The 19224-nt window shown below is 46.8% G+C and overlaps 1 protein-coding gene across 4 annotated transcripts; it reads left to right on the forward strand.

Annotated features, from left to right (window-relative positions):
* The first annotated feature begins 6736 nt into the window (after window positions 1–6736).
* Window positions 6737–19218, forward strand: FAM53C (family with sequence similarity 53 member C). Of its 4 annotated transcripts, none has more exons than XM_027768844.1 (5): window positions 6737–6860; window positions 10649–10878; window positions 11281–11338; window positions 16235–17019; window positions 17913–19218. In XM_027768844.1, the coding sequence occupies exons 2-5, from the start codon at window positions 10801–10803 to the stop codon at window positions 18168–18170; spliced, it is 1179 nt and encodes a 392-aa protein (XP_027624645.1). In that variant the 5' UTR covers window positions 6737–6860; window positions 10649–10800; the 3' UTR covers window positions 18171–19218. The 4 variants fall into 4 exon arrangements, with proteins under 4 accessions (XP_027624645.1, XP_006169966.1, XP_006169965.1 ...); XM_006169904.2 differs by lacking the exon at window positions 6737–6860 and adding an exon at window positions 7151–7389; XM_006169903.1 differs by lacking the exon at window positions 6737–6860 and adding an exon at window positions 7749–7844.
* Window positions 19219–19224: the final 6 nt, after the last annotated feature.

Below are 19224 nucleotides of genomic sequence, written 5' to 3' on the forward strand. Positions count from 1 at the left end.
TTGTTTTTTTACTAGAAGGTGGGGCTTGCTAGAGAGAGAAACCAAGACACTATCACCATGGGAGGTGGCCACACCACAATCCCTTCTCCATTTCTCCTTTCAGGATTTTGGGTGTATACACACACACACACACACAACACACACACACAGAGCGTGTTTTTCCCAGCACAGCGTCTGGGACTCAAACCGTGAACTTCACAATCAGCTATGTGGGCTCCAGCCACCTTAGTCACCATTCTACTGACTGGTCCTAGAAAATCTTTTTAAAAATTTTTAAAGGTTTTTGCCATAGGGCACAGGTGCTTGACAGAGAGAGGGAATGTGATAAATAACCCCCAGGAGGCATGGCCACACCCCACAATCCCTTATCCATTCTCCTGGGATTTGAGGCACACATGCACAATGTGATTTTTTTTTTTAAGAATTTTTTATCCAGTTTTATTGTCATTATTTTATTTTATGTTTTTGAAGTTGACCAGAGAGAGACAGAGAAAGAGAGAAGGAAAGTGAGAAAGTAAGCCACCAGGCCCAGGACTTGAACCCTGGTCAGCCATGTGGGAGTCCAGCCACCTTAACCACCATGCCACCTGCTGGCCCCAACCTGGTGTGATTTTCAAGTCGTAGGGTCTGGGACTTGAATTGCAGTCAACCATATGGGAGTCTAGCACCTTAACAACCCCCGACCTGCTGGCCTCACCCTAGAAATTCCCTTTTTTTTTTTTTTTCAAGAATTATTTGGGGCCAACAGGTGGCATGGTGTTTAAGGGCCCTCTTCTCCCACATTGTGGACCATGGTTCAAGTCCTGGACCTGGCAGCTTGCTTTCTCACTTTCCCTTTCTATCTTGTTCTTTCCCTCTCTGGTCAAATTAAAATAAGTTAAATAAAATGATTATTGGAACCAGCAGGTGGCAGGGGTGGTTAAGCTGCTGGACACTCCCACATGGCCAACCACGGTTCAAGTCCCAGACCTGGTGGCTTGCTTTCTCACTTTCCCTTTCTCTCTCTCTCTCTCTCTCTCTCTCTCTGTGTGTCTTTCTCTGGTCAAATTTAGAAATAAATGAATGAATAAATAAATAAATAATTATGGGGGGGAATGTTTTAAAAAAATAATTTTAAACAAATAATTATTTAATTTTATTGTTATTATTTTAAAATGTTCTATAGGGCACACGTACTCACCAGTGAGAGAGAGAAAATGAGAAAGCAAGCCACGGGGTCCAGGACTAGACCTACAGTCAGCCATGTGAGAGCCTAGTGCCTCAACCACCATACTGCTTACTGGCCCCTAGATTTTTTTTTAAATTATTGTATTTATTCATTTATTTTAATTTGGGAGGAGGAGGGAGAGAAAGTGAGAAAGCAAGCCTCCAGACCCAGGACACGACTGTTGCCAGCTATACAGGAGTTCAACACCCTTAACCACCATGCCACCTACCAGTCCCAGAATTTTTTTTTTTTTTAAATGAAGGCAATTTATTAACAGAAAACAGTAACTTGAGGAGTCCTGTTCACAGACGGCAACCACAGCAACCTTCCTTCCTTCAGGTGCTGTTGGAGGGGATGAAAGTGACATTCTAAATCCGCTCAGTCTTCATACCTGAGTAGGCAAAGGGCTCTGAGGGCTGACTGGGCCCTAGGGCCAAGGGTCTTGGTCCAGTTTCTCCCATGGCCCAGAGCTTGATGTGTAGGGCAGTGATGCCCAGCTTCTTGCACCTTTGGGCCACATCCTGGGCAGCCAGCATGGCAGTGTATGGTGAGGATTCATCTCAGTTGGCCTTCACTTTCATCCCACCAGTCACATGGCAGCTGGTTTCCTTGCCAGAAAGATCAGTGATATGGATGAAGGTATCACTGAAAGATGCAAAGATACCAAACACCATTGGTTTGGCAGACACCAAACACATTCTCCCCTTCAGCCACCTGAGGTCCAAGGCTGATGACCTGTTCTTCCTTTTTTTTCCTTCCCCTTGTGAGGTGTCATATCTGCACATTGGTTCCAGACTTGGCCACTGGAAACAGCCCCAGGAATTTTTAATGCTGGGATTAGCTCTTAAATAATCTTGTGGTGGTTATAGTGTGTACATATGAGAAGAATGGCAATAAGTGTCATGTAATGAGGGGTGGTATGCATTATACCAGTGCTTCTCAAATCTTAATGTGTATACTAAATACCTGGGGGATCTTGTAAAATGCAGATTCTAATTTAGTAGATCTGTGTTCCAGCCCAAGACTGTACTTCTAACAACTTCCTAACTGATGATGCAGCTAGTCCTGGACCATGCTTTGATTAGCAAATATAGTCTTTAATTCAGTGTGTGTTTGAACCTTTCCATTAAAAAAACAAACAAACAAACAAAAACTTAAAATAACTTCAGAAGTTCTTAAAAATACGGGCCCCAAAATGGTTCAATAGATTTAGAGGGGGGCCCAGGAATTATCAAGTTCCCCAGGTGTTACTTAAGGAGATGTGGCTTGCAGACTACACTTTAACAAACAAGTCAAAAATGCAACTTTTCTCTTTGAGAAACAGTCAAAAATTCAACCTTTATCTGATGTCAAGATCACGATGGTTATAGTGGCTGAGAAATACAGTGCAATTAGCTGGTTTTCATTCTAACGCCCTTTTCATCTGTAAAACCTGCTTCCCCAGAAAGAAGGTATGTAAAGAGTCTCTGTCCTCTGGGATGAGATGGTGAGTGTGGGAGTCAGCACAGAGCCTTACCATGCCAGGTAAATTTGAAAATCAGGCTGAGAATTAAGAAATTGTAAGATAATTAAAATGAATGAATAAATAAAATAATTATTTAAAGAGAAAAAAGGGACCAGCAAGTGGCGCAGTGGTTACGGCACTGGATACTCCCACATGGCTGACCATGGTTCATGTCCTGGACCTGGTGGCTTGCTTTCTCTCTCTCTCTCTCTCTCTCTCTCTGAGTCTCTCTCTGGTCAACTTAAAATAAATGAATGAATAAATAAAATAATTATTTTTTAAAAAAGAAAGAAAAGAAATTGTAAGATAAGTTGTTTTTTGTTTTAATGACTGTCATCAAACTTTGTGGGGATACTCTGTAATTTCCTGCAGGTGGGAAGTAGTTGTCCTGCACCAGTAGCAAAAGCAGATAGATTATGGCAAGCACACACCTGGTTACCAGTGCTTTCTGTAGCATGTCCCCAAGCGAGTGCAACTCTGGGTGTTCACAGCATGTCAATCAAGTGGCTTTGGTTTAACGTCATGTGATGAAAAGATAATAGAATCTGAGTGCTCTGACAAAGTACTAAAACTAGTTCGCCTGCAATATAGGCCCCAAAACAAGTTTCTGAGGTTTTTCTCAAATGGAACAAGTCATACTTAGCCCATAAGACTTTTTTTTAAAGAGTTATTTATTTTATTTATTATTGTATTTTAATTTGATCAGAAATAGACTTAGAGAGAGAGGGAAAGTGACAAGGTAAGCCACCAGGTCCAGGACTTGAACCACAGTTGGCCATGTGAGAGTCCAGCATCTTAACCACCATGCCACCTGCCAGCCTGTCCATAAGGCGTTTTAAAGCTCTGTTTTTGGGGACCAGCAGCTGGCGTAATGGCTATGTCGCAGACTCCCATGTAGTCGACTGCAGTTTGAGTCTCAGACCCAGTGGCTAAAACTCATGCCAGCGCATGTGTGTGCCCAAGACCCTGAGAGGAGAATGGAGAAGGGACTGTGGTGTGGCGGCCATCCACCCTGGGGGGGTGACTTCTCGTTTTCTGTCTTGAGCGCAGGCGCCCTATAGCAAAAACCTCTCAAAAAAAAAAAAAAAAGAAAAAGAAAAACTCTGTTTTCTAATGAGCTTATTTCCTACCAATCATTTTTACCATCCTCTTGTCTCCAGCTGACTAACTGCAACATCCTTGATTAATAATACGTAAGTTGGGACCAGCAGTTAGCGTAATGGCTATGTCACTGGACTCCCACGTAGTCAACCGCGGTTCAAGTCCTGGACCCGGTGGCTTAAACTCACGCCAGGCGCATGTGCGTGCGTGCCCAAGATCCTGAGAGGAGAATGGAGGAGAAGGGATTGCGGCGTGGCCATCCCCCCTGGGGGGTGATTTCTCGCTTTCTGTCTCTCTGTCTCTCTCTGTCTGCCTGGTGAGCGCACGCGCCCTATAGCAAAAACCTCTCCAAAAAAAACCAAAAAAAAGTAAGTTAACATATATAAATACAAACTAAACATGGGAGGGACCAGCAGTTGGCGTAATGGCTATGTCGCTGGACTCCCATGTAGTCGACCACGGTTCGAGTCCCGGACCCGGTGGCTTAAACTCACACCAGGCGTGTGTGTGTGTGTGTGTGTGCCCAAGATCCCGAGAGGAGAATGGAGGAGAAGGGATTGCGGCGTGGCCATGCCCCCTGGGGGGTGATTTCCTGCTTTCTGTCTCTCTGTCTGTCTCTGTCTGTCTGGCGAGCGCACGCGCCCTATAGCAAAAAAACACAAAAAAAACAAAAAAACTCTCAAACTAAACATGGGAGAAGGTATAATGTAGTTTTTTGTTTTTCGGGTTTTTTTCCCCCAGGGCATGGGCACTCATCAGAGAGACAGAATGTGAGAGATCATCCCCTAGTGGGGATTACCACACCACAATCCCTTCTCCTCTTGGGGTTTTGGCATACACACCTGAAGTGAATTTCAAGCCACTAGGTCCAGGACTCGAACCACGGTTGGCTACATGGGAGTCCAGAGCCTTAACTACTACACCACCTAACAGCCTCAGTAGAACGTCTTTTACAAGAAAGTCAATACTGTCTCATATTGACTCAGGGAGATGTAATATATCTAATATACCCTTCCCAGAAGACAGAATATTAATTAGAGAGGTGGAAATTTGTGTGTTTAATTTGATATGGTAGTTTACTTTTTTTGTTGGATTGAGGGCAATTGATCCTACACCATTCTTGGGGAATCCTATCTAGGTTCTTGATTCACTGTGATAAGCAGTAATCACTCCCTTTTCACCTTGACCTCAATCTGAACCATATTTTGTTATTGGCAGGTCACAGAGACAGCCAGGGCTTTACCCTCAAACACCAGACAAGAACAGAAGGTGCAGGAGTCGCTCCTGGGATACCCAGATCAGGCAATGGAGAAGAGCCCTGTATTCCTGGGATTCCCCCCACCCCCAGCTAACCTCTGCCGCACAGGGGGTACTAGGGATGTGTTCACTATACCTAGTTCCTTCATAAGCGGTGGGCTGAGCTCTATCAGCCCCACTTTGCAGAGGTTTAGCATTCACTGGATAAAAAGGGAGGATCTGAATGAGTGGTGTCCCTCTGACTCTGCTGCCTTCCTAGGCAGAGAATAGAGACTTTATTAAAGTCAATGGATTTCTCACACCTTTGGATAACTTCCTAGATAACTTGTTCTAGGTCCTGGAATCCTCAGACAGTCTGGATGAAGACCAAAAGGGTCCTCCGGTGGAGTACCCTCTGTGAAACCCATTGGAGCACAGTCGGAAATAGAGTCTGGCCCTTGAAAGCATAAATTAGACATGGTTCAAAGTAGTGACCAAAGAATAAAAAAGGAGAAGGGGAAAAAAATAGAATGTGAGTTAAAAAAAAAAAGAACAAAAAATTTGAGAACTAAAAGTGATACAAGGAAATTTAATTGTGGGCAGGAATGTTGGACTTTACTGAGAGGACTTTTTTATACTTGAAAAGGGAGATAACCCTCCTTTAAAATGAAGCCTAGAATGTGACTTGCAGGATTTTAGTGTCTCAGTTTCTTTCAATGTTTTGCAAATAAGCCAATGTCAACTTAACTTCTTTTATTCAACCATTTAACTTCAGTAAGCATGGTCAATAATACAGGGAACCCCCTAGGGATGAAGAGCCAGACCTCCTGAGTCTCAGAAGGCTTTTGGTAATACCTTTGCCTACCACATGGGCTTAACTTCTTGGGTAGTTTCATCTGTCAAGTAAGATTTGGTTTCAATTGGTGACTATAAGCAAGTATTAGAATATATATTTATTTAAAGGAGGTAGCTGGAGCAAGGAGGTGGTGTGGAAGTTAAGGAGGCTGAATCCCACATGGCCAACTGTGCAGTTCGAGTCCCAGACCCAGTGGCTTGAAAATCATGCTGTGTGTGTGTGTGCGTGTGTATACACCCAAATCCTGAGAAGGGATCTTAGAGTGGCCGTCCCCTCTGGGAAGTGAGTTCTCACTCTTTCACTCTCTTTCTCGCTCTCTCCAGTGAACACGTGTCCTACAGGAAACTTAAAAAATAAAGATTGTAGCATGGTGTCTAATACATCACATGATATGTGCAATTACTGGAAACGGTGACTCCTGGTCTCTGCCCTTGCTCCTTCTCTCTAACCAATAGGAAGTGTGCAGTGAAAGTAAATCTCTCCATCCAGGTTTTCTTGATTAGTATGTCGCATTTCCTCTATTACTTTTTTCAGCTTCAGACATGGTTGCTTTCTGTCTCTTTCCTTCTCTGGCTCAGTGAAGAAGATCCTCTTATTGCTCTTTCTAGCTAGTCACAGCTATTTACCTGTCCCAGACTTGAATAGGACACAAACTATTTAGAGAAAATAGATGTCTTTCAGGGTATCTTGCTACTCAGTGTAATAGTGAAGATTACTTACATTACCCTTACTTTCCAGTCAATTAAAAAAGAAATCTAAAACTCCCTCCTTGCAAAGAGACTACAAAATTCAAGTATTTAAAAAAATCTCTCCTTTTAACGTTCTTTTTCAGGAACCTCTGAACTCTGATAACAGATGAGCTTTAAGTCGACTTAAGAGCCAGAAACCATCTACTCAACTTCTTCACATACTAACGTGCACATTAAGCCTATTTTAAATGGCAAACTTTGGCTGAGGTGAGAGGTGGTGGTAACGGTCGAGACTTAATACAAGGTGATTTCTTCTTCCCCAACAGGAAACCCAGAGCATCAACATCTTTTCCCCATCGGCCTGTTCCCTCCCTCCCTTTCTGTCTCAAGGAAAGTGGTCCAGCTGTAACCACCGTACTCCCCCCAACTCCCCCCCCCACGCAAGCAACCGAACCGCCTATGATGTCATAATCACAATCCCATTACCTCATCCTGCTGGGGGGGGAGGGTGGAACGGGAGTGAACGGTCCCGGGCCCTCCTGAGCTTTACAAAGTGTTCTACGTGAGGTTAAAATACAGAACCGACGGGGAACGGCCCCGCAGCCGTTATAAATCCCGGATTTATAAGGTTCGATGCCATCGGCAGCTAGAAGAAGGGTTCCTAGGTCTCAGAGCAGGCCCTGATCGGCGCTCGGACTACACTTCCCAGCAGCCTTCACGCCGCGGACAGGTCCTTCGCTGGGGGAAGGGGGATTCCTGCAGAGAGCCGGCCGCAGCGGGTGGGCCAGGAGGGCAGGTGAGAGGCACGGTGGCTAATTCTGTTACGTGGTCCGAGCCGAGTGGGAAGCTGCAGTTTGGTCGGTGTGGCAATGGAGGGCAGGGGCGACGGCTTTGTTTACCTTCGTCCGACATGGCCTCCCCCGCGAGTTTCAAGATATGCCTCCAACTGGGCCCGTCCACTATCTGCAGTATTTTGGAGGGGGTGATTCGTAAGTAAGGAAACCACCCCCAACCCTAAATCAAAGCGTCAGGCTGCTTCCTGACAGCGCTGTGGAAGGAAGGCTTTGAGAGAGAAACATCACTGGCCCCAGGCCTTCGCGGGAGGTTCAGGCGGACCTTGTGAAGCGGGGCGACCCCCTCACTCTCCTCAAGGGCCCGTTGGTTTGCTCCGGTGCCTTTTAAGGGCACCGTGGGGCGAACGGAGCGCACAGAGCTGCTCCGGCCGCGGCCCTGGGAGCTGGAGGAGCCGCGGTAGGTGGCGGAGGGCAGGTGGCGCTGGGGCCTCGGGGCGGGCACCTCGACCGTCCCTCCCTCCTTCCCTCCTTCCCCTCCCCCAGCCCGTCCGCCTGCGCGGCCGGGCCTCCCAGGCCGCCTCCGCGGGGAGAGCACGGGACCCGGTGGGGGAGGGGAAGCGGAGTGCTAAGTCCCAGACCCTCCCCATCCCTTGCGTCCTGAGTTCGCTTCCCGCGGCCAGATGATGGAACCCGATGGGAATAGGCGAGGGACAGCACCCCTGAGCGAGTCCTAGTGCCCCCCCCAAGGGGCCAGCGGACACCCAATGCCCCACCCCGCGGGGACAGGCAGGGCAACAGAGGGGGAGGTTGAAGATTGGAGGGGGGGGGGCCTAGCCTTTTGCTTCTTCATGGGGATGGGGGGAGGGGTGGACCCCACTTGTCACTCCTTTGCCCACCAGAACCATATGGAGGAAGAACGTCAGGTCCCCACTTACCTGTTTGTGCACCTCCCTGCCTTCCTCTTGTTTTCCTTCAGTCTCCCCCAGAGGTGTGGGCTTGGGATCTGGGGGAAGGTCCCAGGGGATTTGTGGCTCTCTTCCCCTTGGTCTGACTTGATCCTAGGGTGTTGAGGTTTCATACAACCTCAGCATCTCTGAAACGCGAGTGTCAGGGGTTACTGCCACCCCGCAGGAGATAGGTTGAGGTTCTGATCTTTGTAGCAGGGGGCTGGTGTTGGAAGGAAAGCCTGGACTGAGAGTTGGGCCTGGTGGGGTTGCTGGGAGGGCCTCGCGGCCTGCTGCTCTGGGAAGGGCTGAACCTTGTGCCAGTTGTTAAGCTGAGAAGTTTTCACTTGTTTAGTAAATGTACAGGACTGTCTGTCCATCTGCTACACAAAATGGAAGGGGAAGGAAGGCGGCAAGAGAGGGCTTCTTACACTTTTTCAATGCCTGCTTGAGAAAGAGGAGGCCCCGCGGAGCTGGTTTGCCTTCTTTTGTGTCCTGGTTTGATTCCTTATGGCTTCCGTTCTGTTCCCCCTCTCAGCCTGGCCTGTTTTAGGAAACTCAGACTGAGAGTATCGGTTGCGTGGTGGTAGTTGCATTGTTCCAATTACCGCTGTGTGTGGCCACATCCCAACAATTAAAATTCAGAAAAACACAAAATCACTCTCTTCACTTGATCCTGGAGAGGGCTGGGAGTTTTAGCTGTTTGTCCAAATGCCTCATGAAAAGCTTGAAAGAGTTTGCTTCACTCTGCTCCTCATGGCTGGTCAGCCTGAGGCCTGGGGGTCTCCAGGGTAAAGTCTGCATTTAGGTTCCTTCGCTGGTTGATCTTTGAGGGCAGTGTTAAGAAACTAAGAGCAGAAGTGACATAAGCTCTAGCATCTCCCACAAGAAGGTAGGGGAAGCAACTGACGGGGAGTGCTCAGGAAGCTGCAACTTTTATGCATGAAAATGATAGTTGAGTATAATGATGACTGATTTCTGCACCTTTCTTCCTAAGAACTCTAAGTATATCCAGATGTATTTGCTCTTACTTATGGCCTTCCTGTGAGGTGGGAATGGAGAAGAGATGTTGCCTCTTGTGTAAAACGTAGAGTGATCTGCCCCCAAGGTCACAGAAGAGCCCTCTTGGTCTTCCCTTGGTGCATAAGTGAGGGAGGATGACTTCCAGCCAGAGATAGACCCTGCTGCATTATCATTATGATATCACTTTTGGCATTCCATGGTTTTGAAGAGCAACAAACAGGAGAGATGAGAAATGGCAGTTCACAGGCCTGATTTTTATAGGCCAAATGGTATGCTTTTGTACATTTTGACATTTCATGTGATGTTGTTCCTGTAACAGATTAAGATCATTCTGCCCATTTTACGTATGGGTGAGCTGAGGCTGAGGAATGTCAGATGACTTGCCAAAACTTGCACAGCACATTGGATGTAGGTTTCTTGATTATGTGTTCTGGAACTAATGCTACATATACTTCAGTGATCTGTCAGCCTACTGGTCATTTCTGGGAATAGGCAGAACAAAATCAGGATACTAGTTTAACCTCTCCTCTTTCTTTGAGCAAGGCCCCTCAGGCAATTGTATGAGATTGAAGTATATTTTCTGATCAAATTAGTTTGCTTCTATCTGAAATTGACCATGAGAAAAAAAATCTTGATTAATTGTATCCATAGTCTTTGAGTCAGATTAGTTGAAAACTTAGTTGAATGAAGTTATGGAGTTGTTTTTAATATCTGTAAAGTTGAAATGTAATTGGAATTATATTGACGGTTTCCTTATTCTCTTCCTGTTTTATAAGAGAATATACAAAGTATCTATTGGAAAACAATAGTATATCAACCGATTGGGCTGTTTGCTCTGATCTGAAGCAGAAGGACATGCTTTATAACCACTGTTCCTGTTTGCTGTTACTATTTCTATAGTGTAGTAGGAGGGTACCTCTCTTTGTTTCTGACTGGAAGGTAAAACATTGGGCAAACCAGGATGGAAATACCTATTTGGGCATCCATCTCTCTCATTTGAGCTGTTTTTGAAGTAGTACTGGTAGAAACAGCAGAGCATGAACCAGGTGAGGAGTGGCAAATGGGTTTCAACTTTCTTGCCAACTTCAGCTTATTTTACTGGATATCTGGAGTGCCAAGTTCAGAATGTTTCTGAGGCTGTGTTTAGGGTTAGCAGAAAAAAGCTGTGATCAATTAATGATGTCTGCCAGAGGCCTGGCATAGGGGTGCTGTGGTATGTGTGCCATGCATTTTCCATCTCTAGACCAGGTACATCTCTAATATCACTTGGGACTGGTCCCTCTGTAATTGGCAGACTCAGCAGGCATGACTGGAGAGGGAAGTCCCAATGGTGCTAGAATGGTGCTGCAGTGGCAGAAGACGGCTCACGAGTGAGGTCTGGAAGAACGACAGGGAAGACATCCATCATTTGCTCCAAAGTGTGCAAGTCAAACCCTGGGGAGAATCATGATAACCCTGATCACTGAGCAGCTACAGAAGCAGACTCTGGATGAGCTGAAATGCACACGCTTCAGCATCAGTCTGGTAAAAGACCAGTCTTCCTGCTTCTCCACAACCCACTCCCCCTTTTTTCTGAGGCTGTTGCTACTACTTTACCCTGTCCTGTGCTGTACAGATCATGATACTTGTACTAGAAGATAGAAGAGCCCACTAAAGGCTCAAAATCCAGCCCAAAAGGAAGGGGGCAGGGATTTTTCCATTTATAGAGAAGGGACGCTAAAACTTGGGTGGAGAAGGGTTTGAGATGTTGGAAGATGTGGATTATTTTACTCACTAACTTTGGGAAGACAAGAGGAAAAGAACATTTAGGAGTCCTTAACATCCCTATAGCCCATGGATTGCAGGGGAGAACTGAAGAGGGTTTCCTAGAAAATCTGTTAGTGTGTCCTGAACCTGAATCATGATGGATCTCTCTCTCTCTCTTAGCCTTTGCCTGATCATGCAGACATCTCCAGCTGTAGGAACCCTTTCCAGCTTGTGTCTGGTAAGGTATTGTGTGTGTGTTTGTGTATGTGTGTACGCCCATGCCTCTGTCTGCTTGTTTCCTTCATTGGTTTCCAGTGACCAGGCTGGCTAGCCTATCACTTTCTCAGATGGGCACTTACCTGTGTTTCAGTTTTTTGTTTCATTTTTGTTTTTCTTTTTCCTTTTTAATTACCAGAGAGAACATGCACCATGCTCTTGCCAGAGACAGAGGGAGAAGGAGGGAGGGAGGGAGGGAGGGGAGGAGGGAGAGAGAGAGAGAGAATTTCCACAATGGGGCTTTTTCACACTTCAATCCCTTCTCTCTTTCTCCATCTGTTGGGATTTGGGGCACGTATGCACTCATGGCTAGTGTGTGTTTCAAGGCACTGGAGTTGGGATTTGTTCCGTGTGGTTGACATGTGGGATCCAGCTCACTTAACCACTTGACTATGGGGTGGGCTCATTTGTCTCCATTTTACTGCCATGGCATGAAAATTATCAGTTTTGTTTGCTCTTATTTTAATCTTGCAGGGACTTTTGTAATCAACTTTTTTGAATAGATAATATCTGCACTTAGTTCTAAAATTTAAAATAATAACAAAAATGTTACTGAGAAAAGTCTCCCTACCTCTTTGGTCTCCTCCCTGCCCAGTTTCTATGACCTTACCATAGCACCTCCTATTATAAGTTTCTTAACTATCCAACAGGTATTTCTTTATAGATATAGGAGCGAATATAAATGTGCATATTTATTCCTTCCTTCCTTCTTTCTTTCTTTTTTTTCTGAGAGAATTTTTGCTATAGGGCACATGCACTCACCAGAGACAGAGAGTGAAAAATTACCCCCCAAGGGGGATGACCACGCCACAATCCCTTCTCCTTCTGGGATCTTGGGCGCGCGCACACACACACACACACACACACACACACACACACACACACCCCTAGCATGAGTTTTTGTTTTTGTTCTTGTTTTTGTTTTGGGGAGGTTTTTATTATAGGGTGTGTGCACTCACCAGAAAGATAGAGAGAGACAGAGAGACCGAAAGCGGAGAAATCGCCCCATGGGGGCATGACCATCCCACAGTCCCTTCTCCATTCTCCTCTTGGGATCTAGGGCACTCATGCACATGTGCCCGGCGTGAGTTTAAGCCACCAGGTCTGGGACTCGAACTACGGTCGCCTACTTGGGAGTCCAGTGACATAGCCATTACGCCATCTGCTGGTCCCACTTGGCATGAGTTTTAAGCTGCCGGATCCAGGACTTGAACCAGGGTCAACCACGTAGGAGTCCAGTGACGTAACCATTATGTCATCTGTTGGTCCGCCCACTTGTTTTTTAATTGCCACAAGGTGTATGCACTTACTAGAGAAAGACAGACAAAGGGAGAAGGAAAAAAGCACCTCCTCAGTGGAGTGTAGTCACCCCACACCCCTTTACTTCCATTTCTCTATCCTTTAGGGATTTGGGGCATGTACACATGCCTAGCACGTTTATTTCAAGTCTCTAAGACTTAGATTTGAACTGCAGTGTACCGTTCTGATCCAGCTCCTTTAGCCACTGGACTAGGCCTATTTCCACTTTATAATACAAAAGGTTGTGTACTATTAGGTCGTTGGAAAAGTCAAGACATGTTTCTCTGTGCAAATATGTGTCATAACTTTTCCAGTGACCTAATACGTTTTTTCTGTACCTTCCACTCCCCCCTTAATTTGCCAGAGGACTTGTGCACTTGCCAGAGGGAGATAGACAGAGAGAGGGAGAGCATGGTCGTGCCACAGTCTTTTCTCCATTTCTCCCTCCTGTTCGGATTTTGGGTACATACGCACAAGTGCCCAATGTGTTTTCAAGCTGCTGGTTTAGGGACTCAAACTGTGCAGACAGGTAGGATCAAGCTGCCTAATGGCTAGGCCACAGGCTGGTTCTCTTCTGTACCTTTAAAAAGTAAAAAGGAACTAGGTCAGCCAGTGGCATGGTGGTTAAGGTGGCTGGATCTCACATGCTCAACTATGTGGTTCAAGTCCTAGACCCAGTGGCTTGAAAAATAGGCCAGGTGCATGTATGTGAGTGCCCAAAATCTTGAGAGGAGAAGAGAGGAGAAAAGATTGCAGCATGGCCATCCTAACTGGGTGATTTGTCACTTTCTTCCCCCGTCCTTTCTCTCCCTCTCCTTGTCTCTCCCTTCTTCCCTCCCTGGCAAGCACACACACCTTATAGCAAATTAATTAATGAAAAATAAACTTAACTGTAATATAGCTAGGAGATCTTTATCAGTATGCCCAAAATTCTTTGTTTTATATATTGTATAGATGTGCCATCATTTAACTACTACCTGTGTATGTACATTTAGGTTGTTTCCAATTCTTTGTCATTACACATAAAAATGTAGTGAATGGGACCAGCAGTTGGTGTAATGGCTATGTTGCTGAAATCCCACGTAGTCAACTGCGGCTCACGTCCCGGACCCAGTAGCTTAAACTCACGCTGGGTGCATGTCCGTGTGTGCCCAAGATCCCGAGCGGAGAATGGAGGAGAAGGGATTGCATTGTGGCCATCCTCCCTGGGGGTGATTTCTCACTTTCTGTCTCTCTGTCTCTGTCTGTCTGGCAAGTGCATGAGTCCTAGAGCAAAAATTCTACAAAAAAAAAAAAGCCAAAAAACTAAAAAGAAAAATATAGTGAATGGAGTCAGCGGATGGCATAGCAGTTACATGGCTGGACTTACACATGGCTGACCATAGTTCAAGTCCTGGATCCTGTGGCATAAAACTCACACCGGGCGCATGTGCGTGCATGCCCAAGGTCCCAGAAGAAGAATAGAGGAGAAGGGATTGTAGGGTGACCATCCCCCTGGAGGATGATTTCTCACTTTCCCTCTCACTGTCTCTCTCTCTCTCTTCCTGGCACATGTGCCCTGATGCACAAACCTCTTTTAAAAAAAAGTAGTGAATGACCTTATGTATATGTCATTTTCACATATGAAAATAATAAGCAAAGTAGAAATTCCTATATTAGGAATCAAAGGACCAGCAGGCGGTGTGGTGGTTAAGGCTCTGGACACGCCCATGTAGCCACCACAGTTCGAGTCCTAGACCTGGTGGCTTGCTTTCTAACTTTTTCTCTGTCTCTCTCTCTCTCTCTCTCTCTGTCTCTCTCTGGTCAAATTTAAATGAATGAATGAATAAATTAAATAATTCTTAAAAAAAAAAAGAAATCACGGGACTGACAGGTAGTGTGGTGGTTGGGGCTCTGGACTCCCACATGGCTGGCTGTGGTTCAAGTCCCGGACCTGGTGGCTTGCTTTCTCATTTTCTCTCTCTCTCTGGTCAAATTAAAATAAGTAAATACATAAAGTTAAATAAAATAATTCTTTAATGAAAAAAAAGAAAATCTAACTTTGGGGACCAGCAGGTAGTGTTTGTGGCACTATACTTCTACATGACTGACCATGGTTCGAGTCCCGGACCCAATACCTTGAAACTCACTCCAGGATTTTGTGCATCTGTGCTCAAAATTCCAAGAAAAGAAGGGATTGTGGCGTGGCCATCCCACCAGGGGATGATTTCTCAATTTCTCTCTCTCTCTCTCTGTGCCTCTGGCAAGCACATGTGCACTATATCAAATATGTCTCTTAAAAAAAAAAAAAAAAAAGAGGGGCCAGCAGGTTGTGTGGTGGTTGAGGGTAATAGACTCCCACATGGCTGGCTGCCGGTTGACCCCGGCCTAATGGTCTCACTTTCCATTTCTCTCTCTCTGTCTCTCTCTGGTCAAATTTAAAAAGAATAATAACAAATGAAATTGGGACCAGCAGATGGTATAATGGTTATGTCGCTGGACTTCTACATAGTCGACAGCAGTTTGAGTCCTGGACCCGGCAGCCTAAAACTCTGGGCACATGTGCCCAAGATCCCAAGAGGAGAATGGAGGCGAAGAGACTGTGGCATGGCCATTCCCCTGGGGGGTGATTTCTTGATTTCTGTCTCTCTGTCTCTCCAGCGAGCACACTTGCACAATAGCAAAATCTCTAAAAACTAAAACAAAATGAAATTGAATAAATAAATAATTCTTCAAAAAAAAAAAAAAAAAGAAAGAAATCTAACTTTGGTCCAGCCCTGTGGTCTAGAGGTTAAAGAATCTAAATCCTACATGGCTGACTGCAGTTCGAATTCTGGCCTTGGTGGCTTGATAAACACACCAGGCAAATGTGCTTGCTTGCCCAAGAGCCCAACAGGATGGAGAAATGGAGGAGAAAAGATCGCAGCGTGACCTCACCCCATTGGGAGGTGCTTTCTTCCTATCCCTCTTCCTCTCTGTTTGTCTCTCTGTCTTTCTCTGGCAGTGTGTGCACCCTCTGGCAATTAAAAAAAAAAAAAAAAAAGAAACCTAACCTTGGCATCAAACAGCCTGGGATTGAATGCTAGATTAGTCCCTCGATTTCTACATGATTTTGGGCACATTATTAAACTTCTCTCATCTATGAAATGATAACTACCTCACGAGGTTTGGGGAAATCCCATATAAAGTACTCAGTACATTGTGTGACATTTGTTAAGTTATTTTAATTTTTTTTTCTTTTTTTTGGAGAGGTTTTTTCGCTATAGGGCGCGTGCGCTCGCCAGACAGACAGAGAGAGACATAGAGACAGAAAGCGAAAAATCCCCCCTGGGGGGGATGGTCATGCTGCAATCCCTTCTCCTCCATTCTCCTCTTGGGATCTTGGGCACGCACGCACACGCACCCAGCGTGAGTTTTAAACCACTGGGTCCGGGAAGCGAACCGCAGTCAACTACGTGGGAGTCCAGCGACATAGCCATTATGCTAACTGCTGGTTCCCTGTTAAGTTATTTTAAAATGTTAGCTTTATTTTAAAATGTTAGCTATTTTTAATATTCTTTTTATTATAAATGCCTTCCAGAAGGTGCTTCCTGGAGGGGCCTGCCCCATTGTTCCTGTGCCGAGTTCCAGGACAGCCTCAACCTCAGCTACCACCCATCAGGCTTGAGCCTGCACCTCAGACCACCCAGTCGGGAAAGCTCCCCACAGGAGCAGCCCCTCTCCCAAGTCCTAAGCCCTGAGCCCCCAGACCCAGAGAAGCTTCCTGTGCCCCCTGCCCCTCCATCCAAGAGGCACTGCCGCTCACTCTCAGTGCCCGTGGACCTGTCTCGCTGGCAGCCAGTGTGGCGGCCCGCCCCCTCCAAGCTGTGGACTCCCATCAAGCACCGGAGCAGTGGTGGAGGGGGTGGGCCGCAGGTGCCTCACCAGAGCCCCCCGAAGCGGGTCTCCAGCCTCAGGTTCCTCCAAGCTCCCAGTGCCTCTTCGCAATGCGCTCCAGCCCACAGACCCTACAGCCCTCCTTTCTTCAGCCTGGCCCTGGCCCAAGATTCTTCTCAACCTTCTGCTGCCTCCCCTCAAAGTGGCTCCTGGGAGAGTGATGCTGAGTCCCTGTCACCTTGCCCACCCCAGCGTCGCTTCTCTCTGTCACCCAGCCTGGGTCCACAGGCAAACCGCTTCTTGCCCTCTGCCCGGAGTTCCCCGGCATCCTCCCCAGAGCTGCCCTGGCGACCTCGAGGTCTCCGCAATCTTCCCCGAAGCCGCTCACAGCCTTGTGATCTGGATGCCCGCAAAACCGGGGTCAAGCGGCGGCACGAGGAGGACCCCCGGCGTCTGCGGCCTTCTTTGGACTTTGACAAGATGAATCAGGTGGGACCAGCAAGATTAGGGGAACTTGGATGGAGTTGGAGGTGGTGGGAAGGAGGATTTCTACTCTTGAGCTATCTCATAATTCCACACCCTCCTGGCAGGGCCTGCCCTGGAGTGTTTCTTCTTTGGTTGGAGTTTGCTAAGGTGACCTACCATGCTGGTTCGGAGACTGTCATAGTTTTAGTGCCACAAGTCTCCCATCCTGTGAAACTCCTGTCCTGGGGGTATTGGACATATTATGTTACTAAACCTTCCAACAGGGTTTCTCCTGCCAGAAGTACTTTCCCTCTTCTCCGAGAGTGCACAAGCCAGAAAGTCCTATCTTCAGTGCCCCCTCTCCTTGTACTTGAGGCTGGGTTTGCCACTTGCCCATCACTACTTCAAGTGGGTCCGTGAGGGCTTAAGCTGCATCATTCATCTGTTCAAAAATTTGTTTTTACTCCCTAATGTGAGTGCAGTTGTTGTGTGTACTTGTCCACTCTCTTCCTAGTCTTTCTAGACCACTTTGTCACAGACTGCTCAGATAATTTGCTGTTATTCATACCATCATCCCACCGGTCAGCAAACATTTATCAGATACCTGCTGTGTACTTGACTCTGACTAGGCACTGGTAGTACCCAGCCACGAAACAAGCAGATGATGTTCCTCCCTGCATTGAGCTGTTAAATGAGTTTCTATTTCCACATATGATGGAAACTATGGGCTCTTTTCTCAGAGAAATGTGCATGTACACTCAATTTGCCAAATTTTATCAGAGTTTACAAACTTCACCCTAAAACCTAGGATTCCTGCTTCCAGTGTAACTGAGAGATACACTTTGAAATACATCTTAAGATGTTCTGGGAAGTTAGTCTCTTTATTTGTCTTTTTAACTTTGTTGTTTGTTTGGCAGAAACCCTACTCAGGAGGTCTCAGTCTCCAAGAAACAGCTCGAGAAGGCAGCAGCATCTCTCCACCGTGGTTCATGGCCTGTAGCCCTCCACCCCTCTCTGCTTCCTGCAGCCCCATTGGGGGTTCCTCCCAGGTGCTGAGTGAAAGTGAAGAGGAGGAGGAGGGGTCTGTGCGGTGGGGGCGGCAGGCCCTGAACAAGCGGACACTGTGCCAGCAGGACTTTGGGGATCTGGACTTGAATCTGATTGAGGAGAACTAAAAACTGAGGCTATTTCCTGGGGCCACACAGACTGACTCTCTTATGGCTACTAACAAGTGTCGAGGCCCCAAGGCTGGGGGCCCAGCCTGGGAATGGGGGTGAGTGGAGGGCTCCGACTCAGGGCAGCCGGAAATCTTCTCGCTCCAGCAAGCTCGACCATGCCGAGAGACTGGCCGGGACAAGATAAACGGAGCTGGTGGCGGGAGGGACAGCCCCAGAGCAGACCCTTCCCATGGCGGCCCTGAGTGTGAGTATCCCTGCCACCGAGAGAGCAATGGGCAGGGAAGGAAGGGGTCTGCGGACCCCAGCTCGGGGAATTTCACTAGCCCCTTTGCTTCAAAGGGCACTCGTGTCTTAGAATTTGGCCAGGGTGGGGGGTTCAGTCAGCCTCCTCAGAAAAATTGTGTGAGAGTGTGTGCGTGCATGGGAGTATACTTGAGGAACTGTGTGTTTGCGTAGCCTTAGGGAAGGAAGGCAATTGCTCCTTAACAGCAGAGCATCATGAAACCCCCAGGATCTTGAATTTTTACGGGACAGCAGGCTTGTTCAAGGAGTCAGAGGAGGGTACCAAATTTTCCTTTTTTCTAAATAGCTCTAGAACCAGGCTTATGATCCATAGTATCACTGACTCTGCAAAGGATTCCGTTTCGGGATATAGCAGGGTTTTTTACGTTCTGTGACCACAACTGAGGGTCGTTTGCTCAGCCCCATCCCCTCCCCACTAGAGAGATCTAGTGTTAGGGGCTATGGGGTAGGGGGTCACCGCATTTATTCTGAGCTGGCCTTTTTTTCTCATCAGATTGTCGAGGCTGTCTACAACCTGCCTCTCTTGCTCTCTGCATAGATGCAAACACATGTTGGCAACTGAGGCAAGGTTGAAGGGGTACATCTCTCTTTTCTTTACTGGGAGACCCCTTTCTCCTCATCCTCTGACCTTCCATGTCAGAGACAAGGTAGGAGGGCCCTGTTTTTGGTCCCCAGCATGTATTGAGGCAGACCTGCCACAGCAGAAGTGGCATTTGGTCTCTAGCAGATATGAGTGAACTTACGTCAG

The sequence above is a fragment of the Tupaia chinensis genome, unplaced genomic scaffold (genome assembly GCF_000334495.1).
Source record: "Tupaia chinensis unplaced genomic scaffold, TupChi_1.0 Scaffold147608_1, whole genome shotgun sequence".
NCBI classification, from domain to species: domain Eukaryota; kingdom Metazoa; phylum Chordata; class Mammalia; order Scandentia; family Tupaiidae; genus Tupaia; species Tupaia belangeri.

Bases quoted from the DNA above. Each gene is read 5' to 3' on its own strand.
- FAM53C (XM_027768844.1), top strand. From the start codon at position 10,801: ATGATAACCCTGATCACTGAGCAGCTACAGAAGCAGACTCTGGATGAG. The intron at 10,879-11,280 runs GTAAAAGACCAG...TCTCTCTCTTAG, and splicing joins CACGCTTCAGCATCAGTCTG to CCTTTGCCTGATCATGCAGA. The intron at 11,339-16,234 runs GTAAGGTATTGT...AATGCCTTCCAG, and splicing joins CCCTTTCCAGCTTGTGTCTG to AAGGTGCTTCCTGGAGGGGC.